Raw genomic sequence first — 24,765 nt, forward strand, 5'->3', positions numbered from 1 at the left:
GTTATCTTTATTATTCGATTAACTTATAACACAGTTGTAACACACACAACTGTGAGTATTCAATATATTTTAGCAGAATAAATAAACTTCTTAAGTTTCCTAAATTAAATTTCCTAAATTCATGGACAAATGACAGCTCTAGACCATTTCCAAGGAGAATGTGCCTTCTTTCAAAAAAAAAAAAAAGCTGTGTCAAAAAGAATTGGAAACCATCCATCATGAATGGTAGCTATTGGTCAATAAAAAAATTGCCAACCATAATAAATGTCCTCCGTCACAAAAAATACATACACTCTCACTATTTTGCTTTTGAACCTTACTTATAATTGGAAAGAGATAACTGTATGAAAAGGACCAATGAGGTCACTGCACTATCTTAAACGTTCCAAGTGCTTAATTAAAATCAGCTGAAGCAGTGTGGAACTGTCACTGTCTTCTAAGACATTAAGGCAGACAACTATTCAGAAATGAGTCTCATCTTATAAATAACTGTAGACATCTGCTTCAGAGGGAAGGGCAGGGAAAATTTAATAGAACTAGAAATATGGATATAAAGAAATTAGAAAGATGTCATTAGCAGAATATGGTAAGTCAAAATGCATTAACTAATTAAAGCTCCCTTGGGACTGTCTTTTGGTAATGCCATTCTTCAGATGAGCAAACAGATCAAAGGTAAGTTTTAAAGCACTATTTGGAATTGAATATAACCTCCATGAGGGGAGGGACTACATCATATTTCACTTATGCCCTCCACCAACCTAAAACACTGCTGGACTCAAAGCAGTTGCTCAGTAAAAATTTGTTAAATGAAGCAGTAAATACAGAATTTAAGGGTAAATGAGAATAAGTATTAACAAGGAATAATATCATGCACTACTGAGTCCTTCCCACAAAGGATAAATTTGATCAAATTTCATTCTTAACTGGATGAACTAATGAGAAGTAAATAAATTTGCACTGACTCTGTATCTTTTAGATACTGTCTGATAATCTCCCTCCTCTTCCATTTAAATTTCTCCCAAAGAAGTCTAATTTGCTAATCCCACTTCCAAATCTTCAACCCACTCCCCCCAGCAGATTGCAGCCAGACCTCCATGCACCACCCTCCTCAAACCATCCTCCCTAATGACATCTATGCCAATCACTCTACACTGGCCAAATCCAGTGGACATTTCCCAGGCATTGTTTTCTGAATCTCTTCTTACATACAGTGCTCTCGGTCACCCTCACCTTTTCCAATTCTCTATCCACTAAGTCTTCTGAATGGGCCAGGTGCTTTGTTTGTTTTCACACACTCACTTACGCTAGCCTCTTCTGCTTCCCCCATGGGCTTCTCTTTCTTACCTACTCCACCAGAATCTGTTTTCTCTTCCATCTCACCATTCTTGCTCTGAACACTCTCCTGGGTCATCTTTTCTAGTCTAAGAGACCTCAAATCAGCACACTTCTAAACTCCCAATTTGTGTATTTGTTCATTTGTTCAATAAACAAATAAAAAGTTGGTACTGTGGATAGAAGGGTAAAAAGAAGACAATTATTCACCTGCAAAGAACCTATGTTTGAAAGAGGACAATAAACAGGTAATTACAGTCCAGTGTGCTAAGTGACCGAAAAAGTTTTAGCACATTAGTCAGCATTAGGACAAAGGGAATTAAGGGTTTTAAGGCATAAGGAGAATCTTAAAAGTGCAAAAAAAAAAAAAAAAAAAAAAAGAGTAGTCTATTGAGATCATGGAACTTAAGTCTGTAAAAAGCTATTTAATCCTCTGGAGACGGGGGAAGGCATGAAAAAATGGCAGTTGGGAGATTACTGAGAAGATCTAAACAGTAGTTGAATGAATGAATGAATGAATGAAAGAAAAATAAAGGGATAGAAAAAAGAAAAGAAAAGAGGGTAAAGAAGGAAAGGAGGAGATAGAGAAGCAGACAGACAAAGGACAGGGAAGGGAGGGGAGGGAGGGAGGGAGAGAGGGAGGGAGGGGGAGAGAGAGAGAGAGAGAGAGAGAGAGAGCCTTATCCCTTATTTGTCATGGATCTGCCATGCTGTATTAGAAGAGAAGGGGTAAATGATATGAAACTTAAAGATTTATTGTTGATAAACTACTGGAAATCTCCCTAAACCTCCTGAAATCCTTGTGGCAATAAGGGGCTTGAGAGTAAAAACCAGAACAAAACAAAACAAAATACTAATCCTACACTTGGTTTTCTGGACATAAGAATGTGTTATCAATACTTTCATTCAATTACTTCAACAAATATTCTTTGAACAACTATTTGGGTATAAATCAATGTTCCATGCTTTAGGGATACAGTCATTAACAAGTTCCCTCAGGGAACCTGCATTCTGGTATGCATTACGTGTAACCTTGACTTTCTTTCCCTGTTAACGGTCTGAAGAACCTGACTCTAGCAAGCTTTCTGTGTGGGAAAACAGAAACTCCTAATGCCAGCTCTTCCTACATCTGCTTCTCTACTATAGTGCAGACCTGTCCGCATCTTGTTTTCAATGACATTTCTTCACCCAGACACAAGGCAAGCTTGCTCTCCCTCCTTCAGAATCTGCCCTCAGCTCACTTTCCAGTTCTCAACCTTGCTTAGGGAGCTTTTGAAAGGCAAAAGCTATATCCTACACTAGTAATTATTTTAAATCCCAGCCTATGTACTCTAGCTCAGTGCCACTCAAAATGTGGTCTGCAGACTTAAGAATCTGTCAGCAAAAATTTAGAAATTGTATAACAATTTACATTGTCTCAACACCCAAAGCATTCAAGAGCATTTGTTATATTGACTAGGTTACAGACCAGTGCAGTAAGTCACATGTGCTGTGAATCACAAAACAGTCATGCACAGTATGGCCACACAGCAATAAGTGCCATTTGAAGGTTAGGTTGTCAACTATGAACCAAAAGTGTATAAAAATTGAAAACAAATGCAGGAATTTGTTTTTATTCAAAACTTGTCATCTCTATGGTTATTATAATTATTAATCAAAATGATGGTTTAACATTAAATCAGAAAAATAAAATTGGTAATATTTATCCATAATTTACAGATGATACAGACAATACAATTTCATTGGATTTTTGTTAAGAAATTCCTCTTAAATCTTGTCTTCTCTTTCCATCAGCCTATCTCTGCGAGATTGGTTTTCTTCTACTGTGTGAGTATTAAAACAGGCAAAGAAAGAGTTTAGGTGTACATCTTCCCCTGCAAACTACACTGACATTCCAACCTAGATTAGTTACTAAGCAAGAAACTAGCTCATTTCTCACATTAAAAGCTTTAAATATCAGTATATGCAGTGTTGTTCAAAGTATACATAAAGACATTGAATATGGGGAAATCACAATTTCACTCATAAATTTTATTTTTGATTGCAGAATAACAAGAATGGCTTTACCAGCAAGGCTTTACTACTTGCCTAAAGAATCTGGTAGCATTCAAGATTGTAGTAAGGCAGAGCTGAATGCCATACTTTCCATTTAGTTTTTAATTACGCAGTGTATAAAAAGTTCCTGCTTCTATTACTATCATTGAAGGTGTTTAGAAGTGTTCTGCCATCTTGTCCACACCAGAACTGGGCAGCCATCTTTTCTGCCTTTGGGTTCAATCCAGGACTGGAAGCACAGCAGAGACTATACATCCTTCTGGATAGTTTTCCACCATTGCCTCTTATCCTCTTAGTTTTCTGGGGTGAAATCGAATACAGTTATCTGATTTATTCTCATGAGTATTTCTGTGCACAAATAAGGCTCTTCTGGCCCCATTGTGCATAGCTATTTTAGGCAAGTTCCCTCTCTGTCTTATTGGGAGACAGTTTCCTTCCTCCCACATTGGGCGGTAAGGTCAGCTGCCCCAACACAAGAGGACCTTGGAGAAACCAATGGGTTTCCTACAGATATGATATTTGTTACTCTTTACATTAAGCAAATAATGAAGACTGCACAAACCTCCTCTCAGGTAATACAACAGCTGATGAAGCATCACTATCTCCAGTGGATAAAGAAGGAAATCAAGGCTCAGAGTTCTTAAGAATTTGCTGTAAGTCATATAACTAGTCAAGGGAAGAGGGAGGATTGGAATCCAGGTTTAACTGACTCTCCATCTTCTGGTATATTAATGAAAAAGACAATTCCAAGATCAGTAGCCCTCTGTTTCTTCTTATTCATATTAGTGCAGAAATACCATATTTACTTAAACTAACCAAAATTCTTTGTCCTATGGCCCAAGTGTCACTTAGTCTATTAAGAATATTTCTGTTTTTGGGGTGCCTGCATGGCTCAGTCGGTTAAGTGTCCAACTCTTGATTTTGGCTCAGGACATGATCTCATGGTTCATGAGATCAAGCCCCGAGTTGGACTCTGTACTGACAGTACAAAGCCTACTTGGGATTCTTTCTCTCCCCCTCTCTCTGCTCCTCACATGCACAAAATAAATAAATAAACATTAAAAAATATTTCTGGGGCACCTGGGTGGCTCAGTTGGTTAAGCGTCTGACTTTGGCTCAGGTCATGAACTCATGGTTTGTGAGTTTCAGCCTCATGTTGGGCTCTGTGCTGACAGCTCAGAGTCTGGACCCTGCTTTGGATTCTGTGTTTCCCTCTCTCTTCCTGTTCCTCCCCCACTCGTACTCGGTCTCTCTTTCTGTCTCTCTCAAAGATAAAGATTAAAAAAAAATTTTTTTTAAAGAATATTTGTTTTTTTCTCATTTGGCTTATAGGAAATGCAATGAATGTCATTAGATATAAAGACATTAGATCTTAAGACTTCCATTGTGTTTTCTGAATGTGTCTAATTTTATATCTGAGTTCACTGATATCTCAAGCAGGTGAAGTTCAAAGTTTATACAAACTGAAGTATATCTAAGAAGCTGCTAAGTTATTAATGTATACACAATTGTATGAAATATGCTATAAAGGAACAAAACTATAGGCGTTTAATTTTGCATAACTAGTCTTAATCTGAATAGACAAATGAAAATATCCTAAGTTAGTATTATTCTACTAAAATATTTTATCTTTAATTATAATGTATCATTATTATAATTATATAATTTTAATTATATATTCTTATGTATAATATTACATAATATATATTTCAATACTTTACTTTGGAATTTGATGCAAAGAACATGGCTGATAATGCATTTTTATGGCTTTTAAAATGTATGCATGCAGATGAATTCTCCTTCCTTGACAGTATGTAATATTTGACAAGGTGCATTCATTACAAGGGCAAAACTACATTAGTGAGTTTGATTCTCTAGAGATACTTCCTTTCGTTTTCAAGTAGCAATAAGATTCAACTATTTTAGTCCCTTTTGCCTTTTTCTTCCCTTCTGGTCTTTGTCATATCTTCTTTTCTAGTCCTACAGCTATGGACACATCCCTTTGCAGAGAAAACAAACCAGAATGCTCCTTGTCACTTCAAAATTCTCCCTTTTTTTTTCAAAGATGATTTCACATGTTTGTGTTGTACTTAACTCTTTAATTGTAAGTAATTAAACTCACATTAAATCATTTCCTGAAGCCACACACATTAATACTGAGATCATTTGCTACCTCGGAGAATCAATGGAGCACTGTAACAAAAGCGTACTCTTTGGAGCTGGAAATATCTAGTTTGAGCCTTTGCCCCTCATTGCCAGTTGCCTGACTTTGAGCAGTTCAATGTATGTATGGTACTATCACCTGGGAAATCTCAAGCATTACTTTGCTTTTAACTATTTACTTCTATGTGAGTGCCTCCAGCCTAGTGGATAGAGAGCTTCTTGAATGTCAATCCTCCATATGAAATCCAAATCAATTTAGTATGTTGCCACTTTCAATCCTGAAGAAGCTTCTCCTCTTGTTTCCTCACTATATCAACTAATGATCCAGGTGTCCAATCCAGTGTATCTCCAACCCCCCTATATGTATTCGGTAAGGAAAACCTTTTACTTACTTTCCACATATTTCTAAAATCTATGCCTTCCTCCCCATCTCCATTTTTATCTTCTTAGGGTTAATATTATTTGCCAGAACTATTTTAGTAGCTTTCTAACCAAGCTTTCTGATTCTAATCTTATTCTCACCCCTAATTTATCTTCAATGGTACCACCAAGGTGCTCAGTTTCAAATGCAACCCCTCAGTGGCTCCCCCCTGTGCTGCTTAGAACTCACAAGCATCCCAATTACATGCTTAAGCTTAAGCTCTTCAGCTGGCATCTCTGGTCCCCCTCCTGACCACGCCTCCTGTCTCTTTTCAGCCTTGCCTGCTGTATTGCCCCATTATGGTTCTGCAATGTCTCTGTTCATAATGGTCCCTCTCACTGAGAAAGCTTCCCTCCCCTCCTTCACCTGGCTCAGGAGCCATCCTGTGTCAGAACTACCCATCCTGAGCTCCTTAGTCTCTTCTACGTGCTCCTAGTCTGTGTTTCTGGGCATCCTGTTCCCTCCCCCATGGTTTTAGTAGGGTATTTCAAAATAGCCTATTTACCACATTCACTCTTCCTCTCCTTTCAGATTCTCAAGAGCATACTGTCTGGTTTATCTCTGCATTCTTAATGCTATACACATTCCTGCACTTGCGTATAAGTGCACGATAAATACTACTGAACCATTAAGAATATTCTCAAAACAGAATGGGAGTGGCTAGGAAGACCTGTTCAACACCGACATTACAGTCCATGCCATTCTCCAAATATTCTGTTGAAGTCATCATGATGTCAGTCAGGAACCCACCACCATTTATATTCTGCGTCCTGATTTGGTTGCTCCAAATTTTCACACATACAAACACTTGTTAGTCATCTATTAATAGGTACCTTATCAGCAATGATAAAAGAAAAAGACAAAGTGAAAAGGAGAAACAGATACATAATGCATGATGTGATAAATGTTAACTAACTCAGGGGAGGTGGGAAGACCTCTTGCAGGGGTGAATTTTGAGGTGTGCCAGGAAAGATGGATAGGAAATGGCCAAAGCAATTCAGTAAATTAGAGTCATTCTGGCTGAAATTAGCAAAAACCAAGCAAAAATATATTCGGTTTTCTTCCTGACTGACCAACAGAATGTCACAAACTATGGAAGATAAAATTCTATAGAAGGTAGAATTTTGCCCTCAGTTGAAGTTGGGTGGTCCATGTAACTAGACAGCTAATTTTATAAACATAATGTTCTATTCTTCACACAAATCATGATCTCCTTAAATCCACATTAATTCCTTTTAAGTCATGATTATGTCTTCTGAATGAAAAGCTCTAGGCCCACACTAAATGTCCTGACTGCTGTAGGGACAAAGCTTTGAATGGGTAACTTACACTCAATCATTCACCACCTTATGGTACATCCACCAAGCAAAAGAAGTATGAAATGTCAGCAAAAAGGAACTGAACAAAAGCAATAGGAAACAAATCACTGAAAGAGCTTGACTAGAATGCCTTGAATATAATTTTTAAAGACTGTCCTTGTGATGAGCTAGAAATGTCAGCAGGTTAAAAATAAAAATCAATCTTGCTTCCATAAGCACTGACAAATTTTTCCTCATAGAGTATATTTCCCTAACTGATTCTTCAGGGTACGCTGATTTTCTTTGCGATACTTTCAGCTCTCACTTATTCCGAAGGAAATTCTGAGCAAAAGGAAAAGGAACTGTGATCTTCCCTTTGCTTTGATGAAAACAATAGCTTTTCCTTTCTCTTTTTTTTTTTTAACTTTGAGATAGAGAGAATTCTCTTCAAAGATTTTGGAGGACCATGGGGGAAGGGAAGGGGAAAAAATAGTTTCAAACAGAGAGAGGTAACAGAAGAGATTCTTGAATGAGGAGAACAAACTTAGGGTTGATGGGGTGGCAGGGAAGGGGGGAAATGGGTGATGGGCATTGAGGAGGGCACTTGTGATGAGCACTGGGTGTTGTATGTAAGCGATGAATTACGGGAATCTACCCCCAAAACCAAAAGCACACCGTATACACTGTATGTTAGCTAACTTGGCAATAAATTAAAAAATTAAATAGTAATAATAATAAAATATTTTTAAAAGATGATTTTAAAGATGATCTGCTTCTATTTGTCATCCAAAATATCTATTCATCCTTGATAAATATTATCACAATGAAGGACTTACAAAAATGTGAAAACACATAGTTAATTCTAATCTCATTTGCTGCCCTCATCAAAAAATTGCATCAAAAATTCCCTTAACATAACATAAAAGTAATTAGATGTAATTACAACTTCTCAAGAACAATGAACTCATCTGAATACAGACAAGAATAAGTACAGTCCAGATAACTTAAAAACTATATGCATAAATATATATTCAGCCATATCACATTCTCAGAAGGTACTGATGGCAAAGTTTAATAGAATTACAGTATTTTTCAAATAAAGAAGAGATGATATGTTGTTCTCAAAAGTGTCATTGTAATTTCAACTTATCTGTTCTTGTCCCATGTGAAATTTATGAACCTTGGCTACGCTGATGAGTTTCTTGAGAGAAGTCTCCAACAGAGTCAGCATCTGTACCCTTCAAATGGCCCTACATTTTTTGGATATAAAAAGAAGTAGACTGGAGACTGGAATAAATTCAATAAAATGCTAATTGTACAAAAATAGAAGACCATTATATTGCAGTTAACCTGATTTCCAATTCAATTCAACTATTTTTACGGTGCTTACTATGTACCAAGCACAGTGGAGAACTAAGACCTCGTTGCCCTCATATGTATTGAGCAAGGCAGGTAAATAACCCTCAAGTCAAAATAAAACAAATGAAATCAAAGAGGTTGTTAAGTTTTAAAAAAGAAAGTGATTAATTTCAGCTAAGGCTATAACTGAAGGCTTCCTGCAGGAAGATAAATTTCAGATGGGTCTTAAATAATTATACTCTTTCAACACATGGAAACTGAGCTGAAGCGTGCCCTGGGCGACAGCTGGCTTAAAAGAAATTGAGGAAGAACTGTTAGTGAAGGAAGTACAGAAGGGATTCTTTTCACACAACTGTCTCACACCCCTCTCCCTCTTGAATTCCAGCCTCCATACACTATATAATTTCTGCCTCCCCCTTCAGGATTTTTACACATGCTATTCCCTCTGCTAGGAAATACCCCTTCTGCACACCTTTATCTCTCATTTCCTGCCCACTAAACACTGCAAGTCCAACTCCCCCTTCAGATCTCTGCATAAATGTCACTTCCTCAAATCATTCATTCCTGAAACCTTCAACCATCTTCCCATCCAATTAAGATTGATTCCCTTCTTACACACTTGCATAGCACCTTACACATTCTCTACAAAGTTTTTTACATATTGCTATAAATTGTTAGTAAAATTTTTGTTTCATGTTTATCATAACCCACAGGCAAAATTTTCCTGGAAGGCTGCAATCTTGTCTACGATGATTCCCCCAATGTGAAGCGCTGTCCCTGGTACTTGGTGGGCATACTGGATTTGTCGAATAAAAATCCAGCAGTTTCTTTAGATTTACACTGTGTGAGAATCTGGCACTTAAGTATAACTTATATTCTGTACATGTTAAATCCTGTATACATATCATATATAGAAAAGGAGTCTAGAAAATGCTTAAGTCATATAAATGAATTCAAATTTTTTGCAGACTTAGATGTTTTCTCCTGCTATTGAAGAATCACTTCTAATATGAAACAAAATTTACAGCCTGGAAACTGTATTCATAATCTGAAAATAGAAAAAAATTGAATATACACATCTAGTTTACAGCTTGTCTTAGAGAAACAGAAATATAGTTGCATCTAAAATATTAAAAAATGAAATTTGGTTAAAGAACAGAATGAAAAACAAATATGTAACTGCTACAGAGGAGATCAATATTCATCTGGAATATTTCCAGTTAATCGAAAAAGAAATCACATCACCTAATAACTCTAGTAGCTGCAGCTTTATAAAGAAAAACAATTGTAGGACAAAGGCATTATTTAAATTCTATTCAGTGTTTTCTCTTCTGTCTCTCTTGCTCTCCCTCCTCTCTCTCTTACTGTCTCTCTCAGATTATATTAAATCCATATTCCTGTTGATTTAAGGTAGCTTCCACAGTTCTATTGATAGAACAACCAAAATATTCCATTTCAAGCCTGGATATACTGTTGGCTATCTAAACAAGGACTAGGAAATAGTGTTTTATGGGTTGAAGGCTCTGAGGGAAGAAAGAAATAGGAATTAGGGTATGTCCTTATAAGCACAGATGGGGTGTAAAGGCTTAGGTCCCAATGTTCTCTATTTTCTTAGGCTGTTTGATAGCTGTACTTAAAGACATAAAATGGCAGTGAGTCCATGCCACCCTTCATATCTATCTTATGCCAGGAGAACATATTCACTGACATTTTTCTTCCTCAGAGGTAGAGAGAAATGACACATTTCGTGGAGGTGCTATCATGGGAATACACAAACACATACATACTTCTGGCCGGGCATTTCTCAGTTGCAAAAATTGGTCAAAATATATGGCATTGAGATTGGTATTCGCATAGCATTTTTTCTCAACAAAAATAAGATATCCATTTTCCTTCTGCCCTCTATATAAACTACATTTTGGCTTTAAAAAAAAACTTGCTTTCTTTAAAGAAAATTCTTTATCCACAGAGATATACCTTAAGAGACTATATGCTTTAAAATTTTTTCTTGCCTTATTTCTCTAAATAGATGAATTTACATTTAGATATCCAAGATTATAAGCCCTAAAAAAATTCACTCTAAAGCTATCACTTCACAAACATAATACATGATCTCAATAACTAATATACAACTTGCTTCCTTTTATTTTTGTTATATTTTACTGTTGACTTTATACTGAAAATAGTATTTAAAAAATAATTATCTAGACCCCTCAAACTGAAAGGAGTACTTAAATACACAAAATATTGTTCACATTTACATTACACTTTGTCTCACTGGTCACCAAGCAGTGTGGTATTTTTTGCCAATAAGCAGGATACATCAAAATGAAAGGGTTTGGTAATGATAAATTACAATTATGTAGGGCAGGAAAAAATGATGCTAATGGGGAAGATGGCTCATGGCCAGAGGGAATAAAAAGGAAAGCCTGAGGTAGAAGACAGAGAATAAAATAGCATGAGGATGTTGAAGGTAGGAAGGAAGATTGCCCTTCCTCCTAAATTTCTTGATTAGAATTTCAGAGTCAAACACTTTACATGCTATTATTTATTTCTTTGTTTTTATTCTCCAAATTTTTATTTAAATTCCAGTTAGTTAACATACAGTGTAATACTAGTTTCAGGTATGCAAGTTAGTGATTCAGCACTTCCATACAATACCCAGTGCTCATCCATCGTAAGTGCTCTCCTTATTATCCGTCACCTGTTTAACCCATCTTACAGCCACCTCCCCTTCAGTAACCCTCAGTTTGTTCTCTATAGTTAAGAGTCTTGGTTTGTCTCTCTTTCCCCTGCCCCATGTTCATTTGCTTTGTTTCTTAAATTCTACATGTAAGTGAAATCATATGGTACTTGTCTTTCTCTGATTGACTTACTTAGCTGAGCATAATGTTCTCTAGCTCCATCCACATCATTGCAAATGACAAGATTTCTTTCTTTCTGACAGCTGAGTAGTATCCCATTGTAAATACATATACCACAACTTTATCCATTCATCAGTTGATGGACATTTGGGCTCTTTCCATAATTTGGCTCTTGTTGGTAATGATGCTATCTACATCAGGGTGCATGTACCCCTTTGGATCAGTATTTTTGTAGCCTTTGGATAAATACCTAGTAGTGCAATTACTGAATCTCAGAGTAGTTCCATTTTAAACTTTTTGAGGAACCTCCATACTGTTTTCCAGAGTGGTTGCATCAGTTTGCCTTCTCAACAAAAGTGTAAGAGGCTTCCCCTTTCTCCACATCCTTGCCAACACCTGTTGTTTCTTGTGTTGTTAATTTTAGCCATCTGATTAGTGGGAGGTGGTATCTCATTGTGGTTTTGATTTGTATTTCCCTGATGATGAGTAATGTTAAGCATCTTTTCATGTGTCTGTTGGCCATCTGGATGTCTTCTTTGGAAAAAATGTCTATTCATGTCTTCTCATTTTTTAAGGGGATTATTTGGGCTTTTTTTGGGTGTGAGTTTTATAAATTCTTTCATACATTTTTTATAAATATTTTGTACACTAACCCTTTTCAGATGTAATTTGCAAATATCTTCTCCCATTCCACAAGTTGCCTCAGTGGGCTTGAGAAAATCATAGAAGACATCAGGGAGACGTTACATGGTATTATTTCCTAATAATCAGGTTGAAATCAGTCAAGAACTTTGTCTGACTTGGCATTGGAGGGTATATTTTAGACACAGCTACTAGACATTTCTGCTGGCTCTACCTTGTTCATAGGGGGTAACAGCTAAATCAGGGTGTTTTTAGGCAACCAGCGTCAGGGTTATCACGCATATGGCAAAGACCCCCCAGGTGCATTGGCTGATCTGTATTCCTACAGAAACTGGAACAAGAAGGGTCAGAGCAGCCTGCTGGTAATGAATTACCGCCTCACGGGAGCTTCAACCATTTTGGATATTATTTGCAATAGAAAGATGAGATACAAATGGACAACAGTCACTAAATAAAAACTTTCCAAAGACTCCTGGATTGTACTTACAATAAAATCTACACAAATATCTCTCAATATACATCATCCTTCTTTTTTTTTAATATTTATTTTTGAGAGACAGAGAGAGAGAGAGTGAGCACAAGAGCATGGGGGAAGGGGCAGAGACAGGGGGAGACAGAGGATCCAAAGCAGGCTCCATGCTCTCAGCGCAGAGTCTGATGTGGGGCTCAAACTGATGAACTGTGAGACCATGACCTGAGCTGAGGTTGGATGCTTAATTGACTGAGCCACCCAGGCACCCTCATGCATCATCCTTCTTAATGACAAGAATCCTCCTGGCCTTCTTTGTCTTCCTCAAACATGATAAGCTAATTCTCATGATTTTTGAGAAAGACCTTCCCCCCAATTTTGGCAAGGCTGTCTCCTTTTGATTCAGTCTTCTGTTCAAATACCACCTAATAATTAAGTCATCCCTAACTACCTCCTCTACACGACCGACCTCCTAGTATGGCAACTTGTTTTAGTTGCCATAGTTTAGTTCTTCATTGAACTGTTCACTATCTCCAATAATTTGTTTATGGATTCACTTGTTCATTTTCTGTTTTTTTTTTCAATTTCATGAAAAGGGAAACTTCATGGACACTGAATGAATGAACACTTGATGGTACAAACTCAGAGCAATTGGGGGCACTTGATAGTATCTGACACCAAAACTTAGTAACAGAGAATTTGTTTTCAGCATATTATGTTCACTCCAGTCACTAAGCCAGCCTAACACAGAACAAATAGTATAGACTCTAAATTAGAGAAAAAAAGTCTGTGATTTAAATTTTGATTTTACTACTTATTATCTGGGTAAACTTGTATAAGTTTCCCTTAACATGGAAATGATAATATGGAACTTACCAGTTTTGTTAAATAATCCACATAACTCACCTAGAGTTGTGACCGACTCAATATGTTCTTAAAAATTGGTGGGTATTATGGCTATCATCATCTTTTAAGTAGTAAATTTTTGCACCTGTTCTTTGTTGTTCTAGAGACTATAACTAGAATGAAATCCATTATTCCCTCTTGTCCAGCATCCTTACTTTGTTCCTTTTGTGACAGCCGATTGGTGTGGACTTCTGTGATGCTGAGCCCGCCCAAGAATGGGCACATGACTTGGGTCTGGCCAATGAATGCCTCCTTGGGTCTTTTGGTGGAACTCTCTGTGGAGGAGTAACGGGGGTGGACACATTCTCTTCTCTGACTGCAACACTGGTCTGCAGTGACCATCTTTACCCAAATGTGTAACAACAATGAAGCCCACACAGAGGAAAAAAGTACTAAGAGACAGGGAAAGAAAGCCCCCCCCCTCCCCCCGCTGAAGACCATATCCTTGGATCTAGCTGTGCCTAACGCAGCCAGCACCACATGCCTTGAATACACCTGTTACATACATATGCCAATGCATTATTTTGTTTACACCAGTTTGAGTTTGGTTTCTGAAACTTGTAATCTAAAGAACGCTTTCTAAAAAAAACACTAGTTCATTTATTTATGTTTGTTGGTTTGTTGTAAGGTTAAGAAGTAAAAAAAAAAGGCCTTTTCTGAGGTCTAATTAGCAAATAAACAAAGTAACATCAAGAATGATATGGTTTTCAGTGAAAGTGTTAAAAAGGCTCTGGGTTATAATGAACTAGAGACACCTGAGGGTTATTTTTCTACAAAGGATAGTAACAGCCCCTTTAAAGAAATGGTCAACGTTGGTCTGTAGCCCCCAAAACCAAAAAAAGATTGCCCAAGAGTAGTTTCAGAGTATTTATGGTTACAAAGTAACAGGAAAAATTAAGGAAGAAATTAAGAGCCTTATTCAAGAAATAGGCAGGAAGAGAAGGCATTACTGGAAGTAAAGAGGAAAATAATTATCTTCCTGTGCAAAGGAAATCTAATATGCAACAAATAGGATATATAGCAGCTAATTACTGACAAGAGCACCAATTAGTCCTGAGGGGTTTGTGCTTTTGAAAATGTTTTCTCTAGAAAAGATACATGAAAATGTTTTATGTGAAGAGGATAGCATGCATTAATACACATGTTGTTTATCTTCATAAGAAATCTTAAACATCAGGTACCTGTTATATGTGAGTATCCATTATAATTCTGGTTAAAAAAACAAAGATCCACAGGGGCATGAATGTTAGGTGACATCCCCACTGCTCTCTGGCTTGTTGTATCTAAATAATTTCATGCAACTCAACATACATTTTGGAGAACTTCTTATGCAAAATACTTTGACAGACACCATGGGAAACACCAAGATAAATGTATCCCTCATCTTTTTTTAAATTATTTATTTTTGAGAGAAAGAAAGAGAGATAGAGAGAGACAGAACACTAGTGCACAGGGGAGCGGCAGACCGAGAAGGAGACACAGAATCCCAAGCAGGCTCCAGGCTCTAAGCTGTCAGCACAGAGCCCAAAGCAGGTTTAAACTCACGAACCGATGATATCATGACCTGAGCCCCAGATGCTCAACCAACTGAGCTGCCCAGGAGCCCCAGTGTATCCCTCATCTTGAAGAGCTAATCATAAAATAAAGATGAGAGATCTATACACATAACGGTATCATCAGGGAGAAAAACGGAATTCCGTAGTAGTCATAAATAAAGTAAAATGAAAGACTGGCAGAGTGGTTGGACATTTATTTAGCCAAGGGCAGTGCTTCTGAAATTTGAGTGTGTGTGAGAATCACCTGCAAGGCTTATTATAACCCAGACTGCTGGGTCTACCTAAGAGTTTTTTTTAACAAGTTTGCAGAGGGCACTGACCTTGCTGGCCTGGGGGTCATCCTTTGAGACCTCTGGAATCTAGGGCACCTGGGGGCTCAGTCAGCTGAGCATCTGGCTCTTGGTTTCAGCTCAGGTCACGATCTCATGGTTCGTGGGTTCGAGCCCCACATCGAGCTTCATGCTGAAGGTGTGGAGCCTGCTTGGGATTCCCTCTCTCCCTACCTCTCTCCCCCTCTCAAAATAAATAAATAAACTTACGGAAAAAAAGTAGTATAAAATATTTTTTATAAACAGAACTCTGGGATCTAGGGAATTGCTTTTCAATTCCAGCTGCACATCGGAAACTCCTAGGAGACTTCTAGACAGTCTAATGCCCAGGCCTCAGCCTAGCCCAATAATAAAAGAAAAATATTTTATTAAGAAGAGCATACTAGAGCCAGACATTGAATCACTGGAATAGTAGCTTTATAAGCAGCTGGAGATGGAAGACCAGATGCTAGGTGGATGGTGAAAAGTCATGGAGCAAGGAGACTACAGTGCATGATTGGATATAAGGAGAGTACAGCACGGCTGGAGCACAGGCGGAGAAAAGAAATCTCAGGTCAAGTCATGAAAGATCTTGATTGCCAGTGTAAGGAGGTTGTGAGTCCTTTTGGGGACAATAAGAAATCACCAAATATTTTGAGCAAGAAGAGTGACATAGTAAGATAGATAACTTAAAATTATTATCTGGAAGCAAAATCTTGAGATTAAAACAACATGGGGGCTTAGAGACAGGTGATTGGTCAGATTGACCAAGACTGGGCAGTGTTAGTGGACACACCATTTAAGAATTTAAGATGAACTTTTTTCTTTGTTTTTTTCTTGTGAAAGGAGTCAGTACATTATATGTCTTTGAGAAATAGTGACCTAGATGAGAGAGTAAAGTGGGGGCAGTCCAAGAGACATTTCTGTCAGACTCATCAGGATCTCCAACTATATTTTAGGAAGGAAGAGAAAATGAGAAGTCACAAAGATACTGGGGGTTTTGAGGTTGAGAGCTTTAGAAGTGATTAACGTGACGGAAGAAAAGTAAAGAACCTATGGAAAGGGATTGCGTGAGGCAGGGGAAGCAAGAGAAAGCATCTGTGGTGAAAGAGCCTACCCTTCGTTCATACGACGAGAACGAATACCTCTTCCTGTCAGGAATTTTAGGAATTAATTTATCTTCATAGTCTCGCCATATTGTGGACAAAACCAAAAAATGTTATAATAGTTATAATGGAAGACGAAATAAAATATAATATAAAACGATTTTTGAATCATTAAGGCTTAAGGTAGAACAAGAGTATTTTTTCTCTTAAAAATAAAAGCTGTAATCTGAAAGTAATTTAAAAAGATAATCTCTTCGCAGAATAATTCATCAAGTAAGAGGGAGTTATATATGCTAATAATTTGTTGAAAATTAAAGTTTGAATTGTAACACATTTCCCTTTCACTTACTGTGACTAATCTTCCCTGCCATTGGTTATTTTGCCAGTAACACTATTTTTAGAGGGGGGAAAACAGCAAAATCGAAACATTAATATATGTATTTGAAAGTAGATATTTTTCCAATACCAAGTCAATGCTGTGACAAAGCTTCTGTGTTAACCACATTCTTCTCTCACTGTCAGGATGCCAGGTGTTTAATGGTACATAAAGGAGCCTATTTTATTTGCCCTTAATTCACTGAGACCTCCTAGGGGACACCACTATAAAATATCAATGCTTTTTTCCCTCCCTGCTAATGATCTAATAAATATTTAATTTTTGATCTTCTTCAGCAATTAAGACAATAGCATGAAAATTTTCAAACACTGTTTTTCGATTTTATTTTCAAAAAGTGTACTTGTTAGAATATTTGAAATATTAAACCTTAAATAAAAAGACATCATATCAGAAGGAGTATCACCATCAATCATTTAATAACGAGTATGTCAAGACCTCTATTGCTCTGCTCTTGTCAAAATACAAACACTTACCTTCTTACTTAAAAAAAAAAACTGAAAAATTACATACCTGAGTTTCTGGTTATATTGTTTGACTTTTTCCAATGAGGCTGCATTTATCTGGGCTTGAAATTCTTCCACCGAAACATTGTCTCTATAATAATACCCTTCCATGCTCTCCAGTGCTGTGTAAACAAGTAAATTACTTTTTAACGTGATTTTATAACTCAGTGTCTCCACATTTACTTTAATCTTACTGATTATTAGTAAATGTATTTAAAACACTGAATATGACCACACATGCAAGAAACTATCTTTCACCAGTCCAAAACTGAATGAAAATCATTCTTCTGCTCTAAAAATAAATATCAAACATTTGGTGATTATATCTAAGTTGGCAAAGATAATTTGTAATTTAAATTGTCTTCTACTTTTAAAACATTTTATATACATTCTTTGTGAAGCTAAACTCAAACTTCACATATTTATATATATAAGCACACATATGTATATATATATATATGTACATACACACATATACCTATGTACATTGCATATATACGTGCATATGTATGAGAGGCAGAACTGTGTATTAACATACATAAGAGTAAAAATGTTGAAACTGCTGCTCTCCGTGTCTATTCACATTCTCTTGTAGTTGCAGTTAAATCATGAAATATTAGTGTAATAAATCAGAAGCATAGATAATCTTAGAATACTAGCTTTACTACAATGCTTAATTTAGTTAATAAACATAAACATATAACTTTCCATTAATTTTAAACATCTTTTGGTTAATACGGATTTCTTTCTTAACTAACATTTTTGGTTAAGTATTTCTTTTTTTTAATACTTATTTATTCATTTTTGAGAGACAGACACAGAGAGAGAGAGAGAGAGAGAGAGAGAGAGAGAGAGAGCACGCATGTGCGCACGCACTAGTGGGGGAGAGGCAGAGAAAGACAGAGGGAGACCCAGAATCCAAAGCAGGCTCCAGCCTCTGAGCTGTCAGCACAGAGCCCATGTGGGGCTCAAACTCACCAACCATGAGATCATAACCTGAGCCGAAGTCGAACGCTTAACCGACTGAGCCACCCAGGCGCCTCAAGTATTTCTTTTTCCTTTAAACTTTATGGGATGGCACTTTTAACCTTTTGCAGAAGAAATGAATCACAAGGAAGTGCCTAGAAATACAACATCTCCTACAGAGAGGTTGCCAGCAACAGGAATGGCAATGGATCCAATTTGGAAATTTAAATGATTTCCCCTTGAGATTATTGCCACTGATAAACCTCAGTTTTCAGCAGACTGTTTCAAAATTGATAAAAAAATTAATCTTTCAAACTGCTAAATGCAATAGCTTCTAAATTAAATAATACATTTCTTCAAATTGACAGAAACTTATCACCATTTGAGACAAAAATAGGAAACTCATTATTAACTTTTTTTAATGGTTCATGCTTTTATTTAAATTCCAGTTAGCTAAGATATAGAGTAATATTAGTTTCAGGAGTAGTTAGTGATTCATCATTTACATACAATACCCAGTGCCAATCCCAGCAAGTTCATTGCTAATTTTTGCTGTGCTGCTTTCTCAACTAGTCAGATTTCCACAGCACTGAAGAAACAACAAACCTTTAGAGTATTGCTCAATTTGAAATTAAAAAAAAATGGCATTATTGGCCTATAACTGAGAAAAACACTTATGGAAAATTAGTGAGAATGCTGACTACATTTGCTTCAGTTACATGATATCAAATTTGGGAGCTTGTTTCAAGGATTACGTGTTTTTTTCCTTATGAGTTCTGCATTAATTAGAATATTTGCAAGTGGTTCAGCAAGCTTCTGGTCCTGAATACACACAAGAAAGAAAAGGAAGTCTTCCCGATAAAACAATCCTCACATAAATGCCATGTTCACTTCCATTAATGAGATGTTATTTGTGAGAGGCAAATATTCAGAGGATTCAGTCATCCTTCAATGTGAATTCCTCTTATTAGTTGGAGAGCTAATAATGAAAATCTTTGCGTTGAAGTAAAACCACCACTTCCACTCCTTAGTAGCTGTGTGACCTCAAGCATGTTAATTAAAATCCAAGATCCTCAGGTTCCTCATTTGTGAAATGGAAAATAAGAGTGCTTACTAACTATGATTCTTGGGAAATAAATAAATGAAATAATAGTATTAAGAGAACCCATGCCTATTCTTTTCATTTACTCACTGTGTTTTATATATTAGGCAACATGCCCAGTGCCCCACAGGCATTATCTAATTCAATTTCCAGGAGATACAGATTATGCATGAGTGTGCTTAGCCAAACAGGAAGTTTTGGGAACTAAGAGGAGGGTCCATGCAAGGACACTTCAGTTTGTGATTTAAGATCAGAAAGACTGGAAGGGGCAACAGGGAAAGTAGCGGTTGGGGGTGGGGTGGGATGAATAAGAAAACACCTGGGGTCTCATTTTTACAAACGTCATTTTTTGTTGGTTTTTTTTAGCAATTTTTTGTAAAGTTTACTTATTTATTTTGAGAGAAAAAGAGAGCAAGCACGTGTGTACAAGTGGGGAGGGAGAGAGAGAGAGAGAGAGAGAGAGAATGCATCCCAAGCAGGCTCCACACTGTCATCATAGAGCTCTATGAAGGGCTTGAACTCACAAACCATGAGATTATGACCTAGCTGAAGTCAAGAGTCGGACACTTAACAAGCTGAGTCACCCAGGTGCCCCTATAAAGTTCTTAATGGCTCAGTTTTGGCCAGAATGTCCAGTCCTACTCTAAAATCTTATTGCCATCTAAAAACAAACTGGCATTTTTATGACATTCCTTGGCAATATTTCCAAATTAACAACAGATAAAATGAACAATTACATAGAACTTTTTTAAAAATGGGGAAAATGTATGACAATTTTGCAGAGTCTCAGCAAACTGTTATGGCAGATGTGTAGGGTTGTGAGGAAATGAACAATGACAAAAGAGGAGTTCTATATTTAAAAACTAAACTGTATAGCAACGAAGAGGAAGGAGAAAAACATTCTCAATTTTAGATGAATACCTTGGTTATTTATTGTTATAAATACAAGAAAATGAGATAATGTTTTGCCAAATTCAATTTCTACACTCAGCAAAAGTATGCTAAATACATAATAATGTCCAAATTTCCAAGTTTAGCCTCTTCTCAGCATTTGCTTGTCTAGTTTCCTTAATTCTCATCTAAACAACAATATATTTCTTAGTAGTAGTATTGACATATTTGGTTGAATAAATATTTAATAGCATTTAATTAAAAGCAGTATTGAAAATATGACGAGTTTCTTTGTTTGCTTGTTTTCCTTCTACCCCTTCCGAATTTGAGGAAGCAAATCATCCCATCAAACTTAGGTGGTCAGGAAAATGGAAATTAAATTATTCTAAGACTGAAAATGAACTGAATTTCTACTCACTCAAAATACCTTTCAAGGCTTTTCCAAGAAAGGGACTGACCAGGAAAAATGCAGAATATCTGAAGAACAATTTTAAGAATTGTTTCAACAAACTAACACTCTTTCCTGACAGCATGATGACACTTCAGTGGTTAACTAATACACGACATATGCACCGGCTCCAGTTGGTCAGAATTCTTCAGAACTGGTCACAGTTTTCATGAGGAAAGCAAGTTTTATCAACCCTATTGAGACCAGCATGTGGTTGTACTGCCCTTTATTTTTTTTAATTTTTATAATTTTTTTTAATATATGAAATTTATTGTCAAATTGGTTTCCTGTACTGCCCTTTAAAGAGGGGTGAGCTCACATGTTTACAGACCGATTCTAACATTTAGGAAATCTTAATTCTGGGAACTGTTCCTTCATTTATAACACTACCAGGTATTTATCCAAAGGTTACAAAAATACAGATTTGGAGGGGTACATGAAGCCCAAATGTCCACTCACTGATGAATGGATAAAAAAGATGCGGTGTGTGTGTCTATACATATATATGTACATAATATACACATATTATGGAATACTACTCAGTCATCAAAAAGAACGAAATCTTGCTATTTGCAACAACGTGGATGGTGCTAGAATGTATTATGCTCAGTGAATACATCAGTTAGACAAATACCGTATGATTTTACTCCCATGTTGGAGGAGAGGGGAAGACAGGGAAACAAACCATGACAGACTTGTAAAGATAGAGACAAACTGAGAGTTGATGGAGAGAGGTGGGTGGGGGGATGGGCTAGACACGTGATGGGTATTAAGGAGGGCAGTTGTTGTGATGACCACTGGGTGTTGTGTGTAAGTGATGAATCACTGAATTCTACTCCTGAAACCAGTGTTGCACTCACTGTATGTCAACTAACTAGAATTTAATTAAAAATTTGGGGAAAAAGTTATTTAATGTTTCAATTTCAAATACTGTATAAAACCCACAGAGAATACAAAGGGATTCATCTTTTAAAGAACCCAGAGTAGGGTTTTGCAAACACTCTAAAAAAAAAAATACTCGAATGAAGGCAGCTTAGAAAAATGACGATATTTGTAAAAAAAATGTTCCCTTTTGTTTAACAGAGAAATGCTGGGGGTGCCTGGGTGGCTCAAGTTGGTTAAGCATCTGACTTCGGTTCAGGTCATGATCTTGCAGTTTGTGGGTTAGACCCCCCACGTCGGGCTCTGTGTTGAGAGCACGGAGCCTGGAGCCTTCTTTGGACTCTTGTGTCTATTTCTCTCTATGCTCCTCCCCTGCTCACACTCAGTCTCTCCCTCTCTCTCTCAAAAATAAATAAAAACATTATAAAAGAGAAAACACTATATACTGGAATATTTTTTAAATTTTTAAAAAAATAGAAGAGAAAATCCTCAAGTTTCTGGTTGATTTTAATTATTCTCTGAGAACAGAAGGACACCCTATAAAGAAGTAAAAGTCAGCATTTACAGTTTGTGGTGCCAGCCTTTTTCATAAGGGCTGAAAAACAAATATACACAAGAGTGTTTGTGGAGAAAGGACTGGCACGGCATGTCCTATCTAGTGTAAGGAAAACCACCATTAGAGACCCAGGAAACAAGTACTTATCACTACTTTACAAAGAAGAGATGCCATATTCTAGGGCACAGTATAACTAACATCAAAGACTTTTATGTGATGCCATGTCCCTAGTACGTAGGATACATGGGTCTGGGAACCAAGAGTGGAAGTAGAAAGGTCCCTGCTTAGCATCTATTGAGGGTTTAACTGTGTCCTCCAAAAAGATAAAACAAAAGTCCTAACCCCTGGTGGTTGCAAATGCGACCCTAGTTTTTATACAGGGTTTTTGTAGATATCATGTACTTAAAATGATGTCATACTGGATTAGGGTGGCCCAAATCCAATGACTCCTATTCTTATAAGTGTCCACCTTATTGGGACAGAGACACAGAGACTGACACACTGAGGGAAGAAGGTTGTGTGAAGACGAAGGCAGAGGCTGTAATTCTTGCATCACAAGCCAAGGCATGCCATGGACTTCTGACAGTCAGCAGAAGCTAAAAGTTAAGGAAGGATTCTTCCTTAGAGTCTTCCAAGACAGCATGGCCTTCAGGCATCTTGATTTCATACTTTTAGCCTCCAAAACGATGACAGAATAAATTTCTGTCGTTTTAAGCCACAGAGTTTGTGGTAATTTGTTACGGCAGGGCTGGGAAACTAATACAACATCAGTCCCAGTGCGTCACTTAGGGATGTGTGCTTCCCATCCCTGAAACTTTGGCTCCATGGGTTTAAAAGGTCCTGATCCCCAAAGTAGCCCACTTTCCCTAGAAGACAAGGCAGGGGTCCCACTGAACATCAGCTACGGTTACCACCTGAGCACTGTAGGCCCCTGGTGCCAAGGCATCCAAGGAAGAGAGACCACCATCTTGGCAAGGCTGGTCGACTCTGATCATCCTAATTGTGGGGAAATAGGTTCTACTTATATAAATGGGTTAGAAAAAAAACAGTGTGGAAAGCCACCACCATGGGGTGAAAGTGCCTCAGGTGAGCTATCGAGATATTGTACTGGGATCACGAGCAACTTGTTGTATCACCTGCAGGAACTTACTTTCCATCTGATGCCTGTATACCTTGATCACAAACGCCACTTGCCCCCTAGACTCTTTGCTTCTTACACACACAAGTTAATGATAACTGTCTGATTGTTTTCTCCACCTCCACCACGTGTGTACGATCTTATTTTCTTCACTTTCACCATGTGTGTACGACCTTATGCACTCAATAAATACGGAGAGGAAACCCCTGTTTGGGGTTCTTGTCTCCTCCTGGACATTAGCCTCTCTCATATTCAATTTTGCATCTGCTCTCTTGCCGGACAAGAGAGAACTCCAGACTCATAGTCTGCAACACATAAGGAAGTAGGGCTATTGCTATATAATGAGGGCAGGAAGGAACATGTTTGGCACCCAGTAATCCACTTGGGTCTCTCTTGGTACTTCCATGTCTAAATTTGATGGTAAATGGACAAATGCAGCAACCCTGGCCTGAGGAGGGCAGAATGAACAGGAGGGTCAGGCTCCCCGGGGATGGAAGTCTTAGTCATGCCACTGGGACCAGAAGGTTGAGGCTGAGGGCAAGGATGATCCACAATGGACACAGAAGAGGGAAAACAGGCATCTTTGGTAGCCCCAAGACCAGCTGCAGCAGCAGGGTTATTTCTCATCCCATTACCATGCTTCTTCCCCAGGAAGGGAGCCCATCAGAGTCACAAAGGAGACACTCCTACTCTTGACCCAAATGGATCTGAGGGTACAGGGTGGACCATAGCAGGTCGCTCACTCAGATTCCCTTTCAGAAAGGATGGGCTTGTTGCCTAGCTGTTGCGGTTGCCAGAAGACAGCCCTCAGCCATTAGCTCTTTAGGGAATCTTCAGTCTTTGCTGAAGAAAACTGTCCCACTGAAATCATTATCTCCTAGAGGCAGCCTGCCTCCTCATGACTTAACAATGCAGAAGTGAAAAGGCCCTACCCCATCGCCCGGTCTCCCCATATCTAGAAATGTGGAACCTTTGTGAAATGGATCAATCTAATTAAGCAAGGATTAACTGGATAATTGCACAGTGCTTCATAATCTACGTTGACCTGTGCTTCCTCACTCCCGGTGCACTTTAGAATCACCTTAAAGGGGTGCCTGGGTGGCTCAGTCGATTAAGCATCCGACTCTTGGTTTTGGCTCTCAAGTCATGATCTCATGGTTTCGTGGGTTCAGGCCCCGTGTCGGGCTCTGCAATGACAGTGTGGAGCCTGCTTGGGATTTTCTCTCCCTCTCTCTCTCTGCCCCTACCCCATTCATGCTGTCTCAGTATCTCTCAAAATAAGTAAATAAACTTAAAAGGAAAAAAAAGAATCACTGGTAAAAATTCTAAAATATACTGGTGTCTGGGCCTTATGTCCCAGAGATTCTGACTTAATCAGTTTGGTGTGGAACCAAGCTTGGGTA

General features: G+C 37.7%; 1 protein-coding gene across 1 annotated transcript in view; it reads right to left on the reverse strand.

The window, feature by feature from the left end:
- Positions 1–24,765, reverse strand: part of PREX2 (phosphatidylinositol-3,4,5-trisphosphate dependent Rac exchange factor 2) — a 309,933-nt gene that overhangs the window by 52,960 nt on the left and 232,208 nt on the right. Inside the window, exon 35 of the mRNA XM_040487649.1 lies at positions 17,387–17,501. Within this exon, the coding sequence (XP_040343583.1) occupies positions 17,387–17,501 (115 nt within the window). The remainder of the gene's footprint in view (positions 1–17,386; positions 17,502–24,765) is intronic.

Source organism: Herpailurus yagouaroundi, unplaced genomic scaffold (genome assembly GCF_014898765.1).
Source record: "Herpailurus yagouaroundi ecotype Mexico unplaced genomic scaffold, PumYag 165, whole genome shotgun sequence".
Taxonomy (NCBI): Eukaryota; Metazoa; Chordata; class Mammalia; order Carnivora; family Felidae; genus Herpailurus; species Herpailurus yagouaroundi.